General features: G+C 37.1%; 2 protein-coding genes across 2 annotated transcripts; one reads left to right on the top strand and one right to left on the bottom strand.

The window, feature by feature from the left end:
- Window positions 1-523: 523 nt before the first annotated feature.
- LOC147280284 (uncharacterized) lies at window positions 524-3,361 on the bottom strand. The gene is made up of 4 exons (XM_086252390.1): window positions 3,230-3,361; window positions 2,686-3,055; window positions 1,223-1,282; window positions 524-1,126 (listed from the first exon to the last, which is right to left on the bottom strand). Exons 2-4 carry the CDS (start codon window positions 3,031-3,033, stop codon window positions 785-787), a joined length of 750 nt encoding a protein of 249 aa, XP_086108516.1. The 5' UTR covers window positions 3,034-3,055; window positions 3,230-3,361; the 3' UTR covers window positions 524-784.
- Window positions 3,362-11,341: 7,980 nt separating this feature from the next.
- Window positions 11,342-13,611, top strand: LOC147280283 (uncharacterized). Its single transcript, XM_086252169.1, has 2 exons — window positions 11,342-12,422; window positions 12,557-13,611. Exons 1-2 carry the CDS (start codon window positions 11,342-11,344, stop codon window positions 13,609-13,611), a joined length of 2,136 nt encoding a protein of 711 aa, XP_086108295.1.
- Window positions 13,612-17,728: the final 4,117 nt, after the last annotated feature.

Below are 17,728 nucleotides of genomic sequence, written 5' to 3'. Positions count from 1 at the left end.
ATTTTATCATTTTCTGTAAATTCATTTTCTCATTTTCATTTTGCAAAAATGTTTTACAAAAATACTTTTAGAAAATGATACCAAACGAGACCTTAATATTTTCAAATGATTTATCGCCCAAGTTGCTTATTAGAAAAAAAAAAAAAAAAAAAATTCCCAAGTCCTTGGAGTTAGTCCAAGTAGTGAGGGTGAGTGGGATAAGGGTTGGTATGGAACTAGGTCCACATTTCGATTCCATGCAATGTAACCAAAAAAAAAAAAAGGGAAATCCCTGAAATTGCAACTAGACTGTCATATTGTTACTCAATATGTGTTCTTTGCAACATGCAACGCAGCCAACCACAAACAGTCTGTAAGCAGCTACTGCTAACTATAAAAGTCATAAAACACATCCCCCTTGATTCCTTGAAAGAACAATTCATGCACACATGCCAACATGAAAGAACACACAGAGACAATGATCAAATCCAAAGAAATCGTAGCAAAGAGATCCATGTCCTTTGTCCTTATCAATTCTCTTAGTACCACTATCATTTTATGTAATACCATTCAAAAGTTAAGCACTGTAGTTGGAGTAATGTGGTAACACAGTATCAACAAAGCCTCTACAAGTATAGTTGACAACAATTTTGCTCAACCTAATCCGAGTTACATATGACAATATCAGCAGCAAGTGGAAGAAATCAGGTGCGGAAGGAACCCAGTATTGTATCTGAAACAAACAGGTGAAATGTACATTATACCTTTTGTCTGAAGAGGAGGCTTCTCTGCACAAATCAGATCACTACTCGAGGGAAATTTCAGCAAACACAGGTAATCTCCTTCTTGTAGTAGGACCATGAAGAACACCATTGATGTACAAATCTATATCTTCCCTTGATGGAGGTTTACCAATTGACAAATGCGGCGATACAACCTCAATGCCATCATCTTGGGGTGACCAGTCACTGGAGATGATGGTAGTAGTGGGAGTCTTTATGGTGTTTTTGGGGTAAGTGGATGGGGCTGCTTGTGTTGTGGCTGCTTCTGCTTCTGTAACTGCCGGTGCCATGACCTGAGGGACAAAGCGGGACTTTGGGCTGCGTGTGCATGATCCTGTATTCGTGTATGACTTGCTCATCTGTGTCTGTACAAACAAAAACAGAAGAAATTAATGAATGGCATTTTCAATAGGTTGAGTATGTTAATAGTTGACAAGCCAATACACACTGTGACTGTTCACCTCAGATTTGTTCTTGACAGGGCAACGAGTAGTTCGCAGCTTTTCTTTTCCATGTGCAAACTGTAAACGATGGCAATTTGTTAAGACAAAACCAAAGCAAATTTAATTCTGGAATCTGATCAAATCTTCACCATTAAAGAACAATTTTCTTTCAGGGAATACAAGATTTAATTAAAACCAACACTACTCATCTCAAAACACCAATGAGAAATGACGAAAAACAAGCAGCAGAGCCAATATATTAAAACACACACACACACGCACGAAAAACCACCAGAAACAGCATAAACTGAGCACCAGCCAACAACTTTTTATCGTCAAAATGAGACCAAGTAGAAATTACTTCAGCAGTAACAGCTTTCATTGCTTCTTCCAGAGATGCCAGCTTCCTTTCCATATCCAAAATCCCATTCAATCAATCCCAAGATTGTAGATGATAAAAGGTGGTCATGCAGAAATCAAGAATGGATTCAAGAATAAGAGAGAAAAAAGAGGTAGAGAGAGTGAGAGAGATCGGAGTCCAAGAAAACTAAAAATTCTATGAACTGACTGATTCATACAGTACAGAAGAGCTTATATATCTTAGCCCAAGCTTACACCAAACTTATGGCTATACACTAATTAATCCAGCAATGGAAGCTTTCCTGTGCTGAGGTTCCTTATGGATAAGTGGCTGATCTGGCAATGTTGTATCCTCATTCATTGAAATCATCTTTACTCTATCATGTCAATAATGCTTCTACAGCCAATTTGATTCGGCAGTCACAACAGGGCAAGATTTACAGCAGTGCCTCGTTTAATTTGATTACATTGCAGCTCAACCCAACTGAGTCTTTGTACATTTTGTATAATCTATGTGCAACGGAACCATATAAGTTTGGTGAGTACAAGTGCTCTTACCTGAACCCCTTTGTCTTTAGTCAAACAAATCAAAAACTTGAACCATTCAATTTGTAACATTAATCCTCTTGTTCAAAGTACATTTTGTATAATCCATGTGCAACGGAACCATATAAGTTTGGTGAGTACAAGTGCTCTTACCTGAACCCCTTTGTGTTTAGTCAAACAAATCAAAAACTTGAACCATTCAATTTGTAACATTAATCCTCTTGTTCAAATATTAATGAAGCAGTGGTAAAAAGTAGGTTGTTTCTAAGTCAAAACAAGCTCTCAATGGACCATCATTTTGAGTAACCGTAAATGTCAAGGAATTGTAAATGTTGCAAGTGTTATTTCACATCAAACGCAAGGATCTAAAACAAAGAAAAGAAGAAAGGAAAAGACTCATTATTTCACATCAATCGGTTAGAGAAACGATGGAATTTCAACGGGCAATGATTATGGTGTCAACTGTCAAGGCAGTACTTGAGTTCAACCATTATTCACTCATAAACAAACACAGATAAATATATATTAAAGAAATTGATCGATCGATCGATCGAGAGAGAGAAAAAGAGAGAGACCTGGCATTTGGAGGCGTAGCAAAGGTCGGCGTTCTTCCCCAGAGAACCAGAAGAAGGAGAAGAAGAAGAGGAATCGGAAGCAGAAGCAGACCTTGAAGTCCTGGTGGTGACGAGAACGCCGTCCATGACGAGCACCTCCTCCCTCTGCACCGCTCGCACGGGCGTTCGGTAAAGCGGCGAAGGCGGAGAACACTTGTCCATCAGCATCAGATTCTCCACAGACGAGAGCGGCGAAAGGTAATCGAAGCCGTCCATCGGAGACTGAGAGCGCAAGTACCTCATCAGAAGCGGCGAGTTCAGCTCCACCTTCACGTTCTCCAAGTTTCCCTTTCCCTTCAATTTCGGCATCTTCGATTCACTTACACGTACTCTGCAACAGCCAAGAACAACAATCCAACAATCAATAGATTCAATTTATACGAATTTTGAATTCCCGCCAAAACTCCGATTTTCTCAGAGAAAAAACACGAAACAAACAGATATGATTCCGAGAAAATTAAGCAACGAACGAAGATGATGAAAATCGTCTGTGATTCGTGCGTACCAAATGCAATGAGAGAATGAATTAGGTTTCGGATAGAAGAAGAAGATGGAGTGAGCGAGTGAGTGGAGATTTTGATTCTAGAGCTTCGATTGTGATGGTTTGCGCTGGAAATGCAAATGCTGCACCACCGCCATGCTCACTCAATTGCTCGTCTTCGAAATTATACTCAATTTCTAATTTTCTTTTTACCCTTTATATAAGCGTCATATAATCATATTCCTCCCCCACCTCTTTTTTTCAGACTTGTTCTTGTTGTTAGACCATCTCCAGTAAAAAAATAAATTTTGGGTCCTGATAGCATCTCCATTCTCCAGTTTTCCATTTTGTTGAAATTTTTACTTTGTTTCCAATTTCCATGTATGTGTTCTTTTTTGTATCAATTGTTGGTTGATGGAATGTTTTTTGTATTTGAATGTGTGTTGTAAAATAGGTAGAGCCTTTAGAGGACCAGTTTATGCAACACGGTAACACCTAAAGAATAAAAGCAAAAAGGACAAATTGGACTAAGGCTGGGTCGAAATGACCGAGAAATTGTAACCGCCCCTGCAACCGATGTAAACGCAACCACTAAAAAGCCGTTCGGCGATTGTTCGAAGATCGGTAGCGGTTCGCCTACCGTATCGATAGTGGGTGGTGGCGATTTGGAAATCCCAAACCGTCGATGTACTGATACTAAACCGACGGTTCCAAACCCACATCCCATGAGCAACCCATATCCCACATCTCGGCGTCGAGCAACCTCGCACTGTGATCTAACGAGCAATCCAAACCCACTAACAGTGATGGATCCAGGATCCCTGACCCAGGGGGTCATGATGTGTAAAAAATTCAAAAAAAAATTTGGACTACAATAACAATGAAAAATTAAACGATAGTTGTTTCAGAAAGTATATAACCATATAAGTGTCTTAAGCGTGCAAGGATAGCTTGTGTTTGATTCCATTTTCAACAAGTACAAAGCATGTCAAGAAAATATACGAACACACAACTAGTTTAGGATTCATATATCTTTTTTGTTTGTTTTTTGTTCTGTAAAAAAAATAGGTATGTTTTATGCTAATGGAGCAAATCAACAATTGCCCAAGGTCTTAAGCTTAGCTAATGAAATGAATGCTATGTTTTACGCTAGAGAAAGGGTGATCTAAGGCCCTACTAGTGAGCTACATTTCATGCCAATGGTTAGGAAAATAATTTTTACTCACCATTGGCATAACACTAATTTGCTGAAATATTAATTTGGTCTTTCTATTTTCAATGTGAGTCCTTTGTATTAAATTTATATCAGTTATTCTTTCAATTTTTAATCTTTCAGTTCATGTTTCATCTAATTCTATTGGAACATCTTCAGCTAAAGCAACATATCAATTTAACATTTTAGGATGAAGGCCCTATGGTTGGTTAGGCTGCAAGCAAGATTGTTTATTTAGCCTAAAAGCTGGAAACAATTGTATCAATTCTAAAATTTAGTAAGAGGAATAAGTAAAAAGAAGAAGGTTGTTGGCTGCTCTCTTTGCTCCCACTTCCCACTCAGGCTTTTCATCGAGCATTTGGTGGGCGACTGGGCAGCGAGGGGTCATTGGCCAGAGCATGGGGGGTCGTCATCCAAAGCTTTAGAGGGTCACCGGCAACTGCGAAAGGTAGAATTAAGCTTCATGCTCCGGAGTTTGGGGGTCGCCCGACCCCCTACCTCACAACATGGATCTGCCGCTGCCCACCGATGAGCTCACCGTGACCAAAGGAAGAAGATGGTGTCAGTTCAGCATCGCAACTCAGCCGAAAACGGTGGAATCGCCGCTTCCGTTGACCATTGGATTTTGGGCTGGTTCTAGGCTTTTGTTGGGTTTCTGCAAAGAAGAAAGGGATGGGTTTGTAGAGAAGAGAGAGACGGTCTCGTTGAAATCCCTCGCCAGACTGATTTCGATTTGGTCATTTCGATCCAAACTAACCGACAAAGTCGGTCATTCCGACTGTCGGTGGACCGCCTTTGATAGTGTCGGCGGCGGTTGGTATATGACCATTTCGATCAAGGTCGATCAGTAGGCAGTTTGGGGCTGGCGGTTCGGTAACCGTACCGACCCCAGCCCTAGATTGGACTGATTTTTTTTAGGACAATGCTAAAGTGTCCTAATTTTGTGCCATAATTGCATGTCACTTAAAAATATAATATTATTAATTCCAACTCATTATTTACTTGCCACAACAAACTATACAAAGGCTATTTTATCATTATATTAATTAGAAAATTTACAAATCCTAATTAATCATATAAATTAAAAAAAATAAAAATTCTATAACGTAGAAAGGAGAAAAACTTCGGTGGGAGAATTCATGCCACATCACCATCCTGAGTGGCATGGAAGACCAACTAAAATCTGCCATTTGTCTACTAATTTTTTAATTAATTAGAATGAACTAGGGCACACTTTAGAATTTCACGTAAATTCTTGTTTTGCTTGATGTGTGATGGTACTTGGTACCTCATTGTTTTGCAGGTACTTTGAATCTACTTCAGATAATACAAGTACACATTGTTTATATGAGTGGATTATGACTTGTACTTGTTGAGCATTATATATGCTTGTTATGTTGAATGTGATACAATGTTATTATGGACACTATTATATGTGATGACCTGGGGTGGAATCTGGAAATGGAGTTCCCACGATTGTGTTTGATTATGTGCATATCTACCATGATGGATGAATCTGTTCTGGTGATTTGGTATCAGTTTATGTGTGTGCTGGTTTCTCCCACACGAGCTTCACAACTTACCGGGCTTTTCATGTAACCCGGTACACCATTCCACAGTGTAGCGGATTGTTTTGCAGGACAATTGAGCTGAGAAGGCAGAGTGAGAAGGGCATGGCAGTGAGCACTTCAGATGACAGTTGTTTCTTTCTATGTTGTATTTTGACTTGTAAATCATTTTCTAATCATTTCAGGCTCATTAATTATTTCTAAAATGTCTTTCAGGATTATGTCTATCTATAAGTGACCCCAAGGGCCGGGTTGGTCTTGTTTTTAAACTCTCAAAATGAATCTTGAATTATTTCAGTTGCTAATTTCATCTTTGATCCAACCCGGTTTTAAAATAAAAAGGCATAACTTGCTTTGGGAATATTTAAGATTATAACACAGGGATTATGTGTTGTAGTCTCAGATATTCTCAATATAGGTGCCGCTGTGACGTACCTGGGTTTTGGGGCGTTACAGATACTATCTATAAGTATACGTACATTTCTTCTTAGGAAATATAAGACCTTTCTGAAAATTGACCTCTCATCTTGATATGCTAGCAGTTTAGCCACTTAATCATTTGCAGATAGACCTCTTCGACTAAATGAGTATTAACATCTAGAGAACCTACTCAAGCTAGCTGATTGAGTATGTAACAACTAACTACTAGTAAATAAATTTATGTCTACTATAGATGTGTGCTACTTTAAAATAACTTCAACAAAAGCCAAAGGCCTAATTACTTGAAGAATGTCAGAAATTCATATGGTTTGAAAGACGGTATTACTATATTGAATTTGTACATATTCCTTTATACAAGTATACATAAATCTAGATCCTATATCAAAGTTATCAACATCCTAAAGTTATGTAATTAACTAATTTACAGCAATACATAAAAGGTAAGATAATCAAGGCTAGGTGACTATCCATGATATAGGAAGATTGCTGGATTAGTGCTTCGGTTGATTCTTCTTTCCTTAATAAAAACTTCTAACTTCTAACACTCCCCCTCAAGTTGGAAAGTGAATATAAAAAACACTCAACTTGATTTTAGCCTCTAGAAAGCTTCTTTCCCCAATGCCTTTGTAAAAAATATCTCAAATTTGATCATTTGAAGGAAGAAAACCAGTGTATAACGTTCCTTGTTGTATTTTTTCACGAACGTACTACATGGCAGTCAATTTCTATATGCTTAGTTCGTTCATGATAAACAGGATTGGCTGCAATATAAAGCGGCTTTGTTATCACAGTAGAAAATGCTAGGAAATGAATATGGTATTCCAAGATCCTTTAAGAGATAACGTAACCATTGCAGTTCACAAGTTGCTACAGCCATAACCCAATACTCTACTTCTGCAGAAGATCTTGATACTGTGGTTTGTTTTTTTTGTTTTACATGAAATTAGGCTTTTTCCAAGAAATATGCAATATCCAGTTGTGGATCTTCTTGTCATTGGATAACTCGCCCAGTCCGAATCACAAAAGGCTTGCAATTTTAACTCATTGTGAAGAGATAAGAGTATACCTTGGCCAAGAGTACCTTTCAAATAATGAACTAAACATATGCATGGCTGCCTTCATGTGTGGTTGTCGTGGTTGATGCATGAATTGACTATTAATGTTCACGACATAAACTATATTCGGCCTTGTAACTATTAAATAGATTAATCGTTCAATTGAACAACGATACATGGCTGGATTGTGCAGTAAATCACTATCAAAATTGTTTAGCTTTAGATTCTCCTCCATCGGAATAGGCTCAAGTTTTGGGCCCATCAATCCTGTGTCCTTTATAATTTCCGGCGCATATTTTCGCTGATTTAAACAAATCTCATGTCATGATTAAGACAGCTCAATGCCAATAAAGTATTTGAGCTTGCCCAAATCTTTTAATTTGAATCTCTGATGGAGGAACTGCTTGAGGTAAGCAATTTCTTTTTCATTGGAACCTGTAATTAAAATATCATCAATATATATCATTATGAACATAACAGATTGACCTTTGTGTTTGTAAAATAAGGAGTAATTCGCTTTGGATTGAGAAAATCCTGCTTCAAGAATGGCTTGTGAAAACTTAGCAAACCACGTACTGCCTGGAAGCTTGTTTGAGTTCGTACCTTTACTTGTGAAGTTTGCAAACAAGGTTCTCCCCCTTACTGACATAACCAGGTGGTGGGTGCATATAGACCTCTTCATGCAAGTCACCATGCAAGAAGGCATTATTAACATCCAATTGGTGTAGTGTCCAATTCTTAGAGACAACAAGAGTGAAAAGGACACGCACTGTGACGAGCTTGGCCATAGGGGAAAAAGTTTCATTGTAGTCGATTCCCTCTTTTTGTGTGTAGCCTTTGGCAACAAGACGTGCCTTGAATCTTTCAATACTGCCATTAAAGTGTCTTTTAACTTTGTAGACCTATTTGTAACCAATGAGGCGTTTATGAGCAGGAAGAGGCACAATAGACCATGTTGAACTGTCTTCCAAGGCCTTGAGTTCAACACACATATCATCACACCAATGGGGAATAAGTGAAGCCTGTGTGTAAGAGGTGAGTTCTGCTATGGAACTGACAGAGGCTAGAAAAATATTATGAGATGGAGATAAGTGATTATAAGTGTGAAAATTAGAGAGGGGGAAACAAGTACATTTCTAAACCAGTTGTGAAGAAGGGGAGATGGCGTGAGTGTTGTAACAATGGTAGTCTTGTAATTTGATTGGAGGATTACAAATGCGTGGACCAAGTTCTTCCTCAATCAGTGGTGGAGGAATGGAAGAAGCTAAGAGGTTAGGCGAAGATAGGTGGGGACTCAAGAGAAGAGGGAGATGAGGCAAAAGTGCATTCTGTATCAGTTGGAGAAGAAAAATGGGGTGTGGTGGGTAAATTTGGGGTGGAAGGAGGTATAGTGTTGGAAGTTGCATCAAAGTGTCGAAGTTGTGTAGAAGGTGGTGTTGTAGGTAAAGTGGGGGAACTAGTATCTAGAGGTGCAGCAGAAGGAATTTTAGGAATGGCGTTGGGAATGTTGTCATCAACAATGATGGGTTGGTCAACAAGAGGCTAGAGGGAAGATTCTTCTTTTCTTAATAGAAACTTCTGACTTCTAACAAATAATATGCAAGATAGGGCCAATTAGGGCTTCTTTTGATCTGCCTGTCAAAATCATGAGCATATGGCTAATGGTTCAAGATTCAGATTATGTTTTGTAGAGCAATTAAGTTGACAAGAAATGGTTTATGGTTTAATATTATTAATTTTACTTGTTGGATATCTAGATTGGTCTAAATGATTACTTGGCTGCAAAATTTAATGGGGTATTTGTTGCATGTGTATGGTTAGCTGCAAAGTTTAGTTGAAATGAAACTAATTAGATATCTCAAGTATCTTGAAATAATTGGATAAAGAGTTAAATGTCATGTCCTCTATGCCTATCTTTACTGGTACATTACACCTTTAGTTTTGAAAATTTTTAAACAAAGGTAGCAAATTTAAGACCATGATAGTAAAGATCTTTAAAGGTACTTAGGAATATATGGAGCTATGTAGGCTTAGGTCGGTTCAAAGTTGGTCTGACGTATTAATTTCAAAACCTACATTCCCACACATGCAACTTCTACAATTGATCAATCTAACCTATATATAAGTTAGTATTTTGAGCTAATATGCAAAAAGAATTTAGCAATTAGCAATGATGAATCAATGATTGTTGGTTGTTGATGACATGACAAAGAAACAGTTCACAAAACCCGCAAGGTTCAAAATATTGACCGTGAGGATATTATAAGGACTCCAAAATAAGGAAATATCGACGAAAATATTGATATTGTTATCATATCGGCCGCCGTCCACAGAAACAACAGATATTGGCTTCAAAACACATAATTTTTAAATGAAACTTCAAGAAATGTTAAATCAATCATCAATGCATGTATTAAATATATAAGTGTCATAAATTAGGGTCTATATAATAAGTATATGATATGTAGGGGATATAATACACATAAGTGACAAGTTTGAAAAAGTAAAATTGAACTATATTAGATAATTAATGCATAACTTCATTTATACTTGAGCTTATTGTAGTACAAAAGTAGATGAGTGTCCATCTACATCCAAAAACAAGTCCTGTGGGCTTCAAAAATAGATGAGCATTGATCGACATCCATACAATAGTCGTACCAAGTCATATGATCCAAATCAAATAGTTGGTACTTAAAGTGTATAATGCCTCTACTTTGAAAAGTAGAATGACAAAACACACATGTGGTTGCATACTTCTTGCCTTCTACAGCAGTGACATACTTCCATGCTGGCTCAATCCCAGTATTTCCACTACCACTCGCCATTTGAAATCTATCACCTAATTGCATATAATTAATTTTACAACAGTTTAAGTGTATAGCTTATTAGTAAGGTTTTAAAACTCTAATAAAAAGAAGACATGTCAAATATGCAAATATTAGTAAACAATAAAGCTCTTAAAATAATAAATAACAAACATATAATTAAATAAAAAACATAGCTATTATAAAAACCAATAAACTATATAAATACAAATATTATTAGATTAAAAATAAACCATTTTCATATACATTTTTTGTAATTAATATTATGATGTTATCCCCTATTAAATTAGAATATAAAATTAAGATAATGATTATAACACCCAATTTTGGGCTTGCGCTTCCTGTGCAGCCCTATTGATTTTTCTGTTTTCCTGTGCAGCCCAGTTGTCTCTTTGCCGGCCCATTTATTTTTCTTCCGGTCCACTGTTTTCTTTCAAATGCCATTTTTACCCTTACTGTTATAAATCGTTATTTTTGAATGCGCGGGATCATAGCTGCTCTGTGCCTCTGCTCGTAAAACTGAGCTTCGTTACTCGATCGATCAAGCTTTGTGTAGTCGATCTGGTATGGTTTTTGTCTCTGTCTCTCTCTGTCTCTCTCTGTCTCTCTTTATCTCTCTCTCTCTCTCTCTCGGTTTGTGCTTCATCTGGTATGGGTTTTGTATTGGTGTTTGATTTCAATTTCTGTATTTTTTGAATTTTAGATTGATTGATTGAAGATTTTCGATTCAGAATCTGTTTGTTTTTGGCTCTCTGTCTCTCGGTTTGTGCTTCATCTGGTATGGTTTTTGTATTGTTCTTTGATTTTCGATTTTTGTATGTATGGAATTTTACATCGATTGAAGATTTTTACGTTTAGAATCTGTTTGTTTTTTGTTTTGATTAATGATTTTAGGGTGTGGCTTTTGTTTTATTTTTTCATTGTGTTTGTTGTTGTTATTAGAATTGGTACTGTTTGAATTGTTATTGTTATTGTTACTGCATGTTCGTAACTTTTTAGTTTTGGTTATTTTTTTTGCTTTTTTAGGTATCATGGATTCAAATTTCGTTGCGAGGGTTATTTACTGTTCTCAGACTGTGGTTTTGCCACTGTCTGTTAGTTGGAGTTTTTGTGGTTTGTGCAATTTGATTTGCACAAAGTTTAGTATGTTGAAGATTGGTTCGTTTGTGTTGAAATATGTTCTTGGCGGTCAATCTGGATGTGTATTGGCAGATGATCAGGACTTGAAGATGTTGTTTACTTGTTTGTCATTATTCAATGCACAAATAGTTGATATTTTTGTTACTGACAGTGGTTCTAGTAGCAATTCTTTGTGTTCTGCTGATAGTGGTGGGATTTCAACAAGTGATTCAGCAATTGTTGAAAATGATTATCTAGGGTGTTATAAGGCTGAGGCGGAGAAGGTTTATTTGACCAAGGCTTGGGAAGGGTATATTGAAGGTGTTGGTCAAAGATTTGAAGGTGGTGTCATTGAGTTTAGGGAGAAGTTGTGCAAGTATGCTATTGAGATGGGTTTTAAGTTTGTGTATATTAAAAATGAAAAAACTCGTGTGTATGCTGAGTGCTTTAAGAAGCTTTCTGATGGTTGTCATTGGCATGTAAAGGCGTATCTTTGTAGAGTCAATGGTTGTTTTTACATTAGGCATTTGGATAATGTTCACACATGTCGTGGTGTGATTCGGGAAACAAAGTCTGAAAGATTGGTTTCTCGTATTGTGAAAAGTATTGTCGTTGATGATATTAGGTCTAATCCTGGGAAGAGGCCAATTGATATTGTGAAAGACATTAAAAATAGCTATGGTTTAGATGTGTCATACCGTACTGCCTGGTATGCTAAGGAGTTGGCAAAAGATGTTGTTTATGGTGATGACAAGGAGTCATACAAGCAGCTTGTTTGGTATTTGAAATCTTTGGTATTGAGTAATGATGGTACTGTTGCGAAATTGCAAGTGGATGGTGAGACACAACGTTTTCAGAAGCTGTTTATCTGTTTTGGTGCTTGCAAGAAGGGATTCATGGCATGTAGGCCGATGCTTTTTCTTGATGGTACTTTTTTGAAAAACAAGTTCAAGGGCCAATTGCTTGCTGCTACTGGAAAGAACGGAAATGAAGGTAATTTATTTGCTTTTAATGTGATTGTTTTTTGTGAATTTGTTTTGTTTTCATTCTGATTTGAAGTGTTAAAACTGTCTGATTTAATTGCTACTGTCAGTTAGTAGCTTTCTTATAATGCTTTGTTTTTGCAGGTTTCTATCCTCTTGCCTTTGGAATTGTGGATTCGGAGACTGAAGATAATTGGACGTGGTTCATGGAAAGGTTGGCTGATGTTTTGGTTCCTCAAAAGCGGATAGTTACTTTCATTACTGATCGGAATGCTGGTCTCATCAATGCTATTGCTACTGTTTTTCCGGGTTGGCCTCACAGTTTTTGTTTTCAGCATTTGAAACGTAACCTTGCAAATAGGTATCCGACAACACACAATAAGTATATGCGTGAGAGGGTTTTATTTTTGTTCATGTGTTGTGCTTATGCACGTACTGAGGAGGCATTTAACTTATCTGCTGGGAAGCTGGAGGCAGAGGGTGGTCGTCCTGCTATTGACTTTTTGGCAGAAGCACCATATGAAAAATGGTCTAATGCGTTTTTTAAAGGTAACAGGTATGGGGAAATGTGCAACAATGTGTCCGAGTCATTTAATTTTTGGATTTTGGAGCTGAGGTCCCTCCCCATTTTAGATATGATTGAAGGCATTAGAACCAAAGTGATGGAGAATATGGCAAATCGAAAAATAGAGGCAGAATCGTGGTCTACTGAGCTTTGTCCTAATTTGGAACTGAAGTTGAGAGAGAGATCCAAAGTTGGTTTGCACTGGAAGGTGATTCGATCTTCATCTCATGTCTACCAAGTTGAAGGGAAGGTGACTGTGTGTGTAGATTTGGAAAAGAAGACTTGTTCATGCCATGAGTGGCGTGTTTCAGGTTTCCCTTGTGCTCATGCTTTTGCTGCCATTCAGAGACATGGAGCTTCAATGTACAGTTTCATTGACAGTTATTTCAAGACGGAGTCTTTTAAGGGTTCTTATGAGTTTCCAATTTTTCCGGTTCCAAATATTTCTCAAGCATTATATGATTTTAGTCAAGATGCTATGATAGTTCAGCCTCCTATTACTAAGAGACCTTGTGGTAGGCCAAAGACAAAGAGGGCGAAGTCTATAGGTGAAGAAGCTGCTCGTGCCAGAAAGTGTAGTCGCTGCGGAAAACCTGATGGTCATAACCGGAAGACATGTAGAGAGCCAATTTAGTTTTATGGTTGCTCTAGGTTTTAGTAATAATGGTACTGCGTGACAGTTTATTGGTTTATAGGTTTTAAACAATTGAGGAAATTTTATGCATTGGCAATATGTGACTTGATTAATAGGAGCCCATTTGTAAATGATATTTTGGATAGATATTTTTTGTTACAGTTGCATAGTAACATTTTGTTACTATGTTGTTTTGGCTTTTGGAAATGATATTTTTTCATCTCTTAATTTTTGTTTATGTTATTCTTATGATTTTAAATTGTTGTGCTTGTTTTAATATGGTGGTTTGTGAAGTCCATGCATGTTTTGTGTTTCCCTTGTTACTGTTTTAATCACGTTTTTTGTTACTGCCTGGCAGTGGCAATTGCATATTGTTACTGCCTGGCAGTGGCAATCACATATTGTTCCATCGTTTGGCAGTGTCAACCTGTTAAGCATTTTAAAATTCAATATAAAAAAGACAAAAGAGTTCAACATAGGAATAAAATTCTGCAATATGTTTGAAACAAAAATACATAAACTTGAATTTTAAAACATAAAAAAGCAGTAGGTAAAGTCCTTCTTCGGCACAGCACAGAGTGTGATCAGTCCTTCATCTGGATTTTCTTGAAGGATTGAAGTTGCTGCGAAGTCCAGCTTTGTTCATGGTTAATGAACCTTTCAATTACATTTGCTTTGAACTTTTGAATGTCCTTTTTTGTGATTTTGTTGTTATTCAGCTCTTCTTTTGAAACTTTGTCCATATAATACATGACAAAGACCCCACAATCCAATCTGCAAATTATAAAATTGAATGGCATCAGTTTAAGATTATTTTTTTCATAATTTTGTTGAAATTGATCTATATGCATATGGTAGACGACTTACGATGTCTCTGACTGCTGTGGACAAATTTTAGATTGGTGAAGTTCGTAGTCATTGCTGAAGTCTTTCAACCATCTGAGTGTTGCTTCATTGTCATCTGTGAGCTCAACTTCAGTGAATTTGAGCTCTCTTGCAGTGCTTCTTTTGTTTAGCTTTCTTCTTATTCTTGATTCTAGAATACTATCCGCTACTTCCTGCATGACATAGATCCAGCTGTCCACGCGCGCTTTCTGCATTTTAAAGTACATTGTTTTTAAAATTTAAACACATTTCATATCAATCTTTAAGTCCATAGAATTTAGTTTTATGAAATCTAAACACATTTCATACCAGTCTTTGGGCTTTTTTGTAGCATATATCCATCTCGATCCTTCTTTGCTTCATGGGGTTGAAGTGAAGCCAATTTCCCGCATCCTTGTCCATCACAAGTAGTGTGTGATGAAAAGCTTCAGAAGTGACCATTGGGATGAATATCTTGTCCGACTTCCCCAAGCAATTAAGGAGAGGTTCAAAAAGGAATTGTTCTATCCCCAACTGATCATCTTCTGCATCCTTAATCTGTTATTGAATTGCCACTGACTGTCAGTAACAATGATGAAGTCTTGGTTAATTTTGAGTAATGAAGTTTTAAATGAACTTACTGAAGCAAAGGTTGTGAGGAATGTTGACTTTGCAGGTGTTTCAGATTCTATTTTGTCCATTTTCTCTTGCAGTAGTTCTCCAAATGCATCAATCATCTGGTATGCAAGATTTAAACAATGTTAAGTAGTTGACAATAATTTTTACTCTTTAAATTAATTTGAGTTTGTGTAGAAATTGGTCTTACATTGTTTGTCACTGCATTGTCCATGATCAAGTTTAGAACATCTTGTCTAGAGACTGCACTGATTCCACCTTCTCCTTTCTGCCATAGTAAGGTGCTGCATAAACAGTATATTGTAGTCAGTAGCTTAAGCTATTGTTACTGCCTTGCAGTGGCAATCAGGTGTTTTAAAATTCAACATAAAAATGCAATAGTACCTGTGTGGGGCATTTGTCCAAAATTCAATTAGGAGTTGTTGAACTCTTTCATTCAATAATTTGAAGACCGGATACTTTGACCACTTTATGTTTTCGAGATTTGCTCTTTTTGCAGCTTGTAGTGTTAAGTCTGTATCACCTTCCTGGGTCAGGTCATCATCTTCTTGTGTCAGGTCCAGGTCCAAATCAAAGTTTGGTTGTTCACTTTTTCCTTTGCCTTTTTCAGCTCTTGTCATTATCTTTCTTGTTTTGTGTGGCAATTCTGGTACGTCTTTTCTTGCAGCTTTCTTCTTCTTCCTTGGTTCAAAGTTGTATTCATATATATCATCAACCTTCCTAACTCTGTCTTCTCTCTCCTTTAACCTTCCCAGCATTGAGTATTGTACAATTGCAAGGCAGGGAGAAGACTGTTCAGGTTGATTCTGTGCAGGTAGATTGGGAGTTAATTGAACTGATGCAGCATTCTCAAAGGCAAAAGATGGTGAAGGCTCATCTTGATGCTCAGAAGAGTCTTCAGCTGTATGCCCTTGTTGAGGAGTCCTTGCAGCTTGAGGCTCATGTTGATGCTCAAAAGAATCTTCAGCTGGATGCTCTCCTTCCATTTGCTCGTCTCTTTCAGGTGACCTTTGTGCTTGGCACTCAATGTTCCCACTGTTAACCAACTTCTCTATCATCTCTTTCTGTCTTGAAATTGTTTCTTTCAGCTTCTCAATCTCTTCAAAGAGTGATTTTGTTTTGGCCTCTTGGACTTGTTGTTCCTCTATATCACTTCTTCTCTTTTCTTTCTCTTCATTGAGTAATTGCTTAACTTTGTTGTTCATCATTTTCAATTTCTTATTTTCTTGGCTCAGTTCATAATTGTCACTCTTGAGTTTCCCAATTTCTTCCTTTGCAGTGAGAACCATTTGCCAATAACTAGCATTTTTCTCATCAAGTATGGCATTGTAAGTGGTGAGTTGTTTAATCAATTTTTTGCCAATGACTTCATCTTCATCTTCATTGTGATCTTCATCTTCATCTTCATTTACCACTAATGTCTTTAATTCCTTTATGACTTCTTCATAGATGTTACGGAATTCTTCCATGTCCTTCTTATTCCCCCTACTGATTTGCTCACTTTCAAAGCGGTCTAACTGCATGCATAAAAGAAAATGTTAGTGTTTGCCATATTGTTACTTTGATAAAGTGGCATTTTATTACAAACGGAAATGTGAAATTCCAGTTGTTACTACCTGGAAGTAACAATTAGAATCCCACATATTTGACAGTAGGAAATAGGCACACCCCAATATGAGAAATTCCAATTGTTACTACCTGGAAGTAACAATTAGAATCCCACATATTTGACAGTAGGAAATAGGCACACTCCAATATGAGAAATTCCAGTTGTTACTACCTGGAAGTAACAATTAGAAATATGCATAGGCAGTGGCAATTTCTGGTTTGCAGGTGTTTGTTATTGTCTAATAGTGGCAACTTATAGAACAAAAATGCACAATAAATATGCAGTGGCGTTTTGTTATTATTTTTGAATTCTTACCCAAGCTTCGAGTGACGGTGACGGTTCTACTTCCACTTCCTCCTCTTTGTGTTTTTTATCTAACCAATCTTGGAGTGTCGGTTGTGGATCTTTATCTTCTTCTGATTCTTCTGTGTCTCCTAGCCGGCATGTTTCCTCATTAGTTGGTTTCTCCCCTCTTTCTTCATCATCAAACATGTTCTTCACAATTTAAAGTGAAGATTGTTAGTGTTTTGGTTTTGAAAATAGTTACTAGTATAAAGTAACTATATTTTGTTTTGCTTTTTTACCTCAAAGTCTTCAAGTGTGTAATGTTTCAACTTGAGATTGAGATCATCCAGATCCCATTTGACTATGCCAGGAGTTTCCTCCTCTCTGCCCTTGATTGGATTAATGATGTTTGTCTTTTTGCATATCCAATACTGGAATTCATCAAAGAGAAAAATCGTACAAAAATGGTTAAACATAGTGTCTAAAATAATACATTCATATTTAATGAATTCAGTTTAGTGCTTACCAGTATGGCAACGACACAACCAGCCATTGATTTACTGTCTTTGCACAATGATTTGTGCAAGTAATCATGCACTCCCTTTGCCCATGCTTTATGTACCATTCCATCCAAGTCTTCAGCATGCTTGACCAAGTCCCAAGCAAGGTGGTATCCAGAGTTTGGGAATAGGAAAGTAGCCAACAGGTACAAAATTATCAGAC

This window comes from Dryas octopetala, chromosome 7 (genome assembly GCF_963921425.1).
Source record: "Dryas octopetala chromosome 7, drDryOcto1.1, whole genome shotgun sequence".
NCBI classification, from domain to species: domain Eukaryota; kingdom Viridiplantae; phylum Streptophyta; class Magnoliopsida; order Rosales; family Rosaceae; genus Dryas; species Dryas octopetala.
The sequence above is the reverse complement of the archived record's forward strand: the minus strand, read 5'-3'. Positions and strand labels throughout refer to the sequence as shown.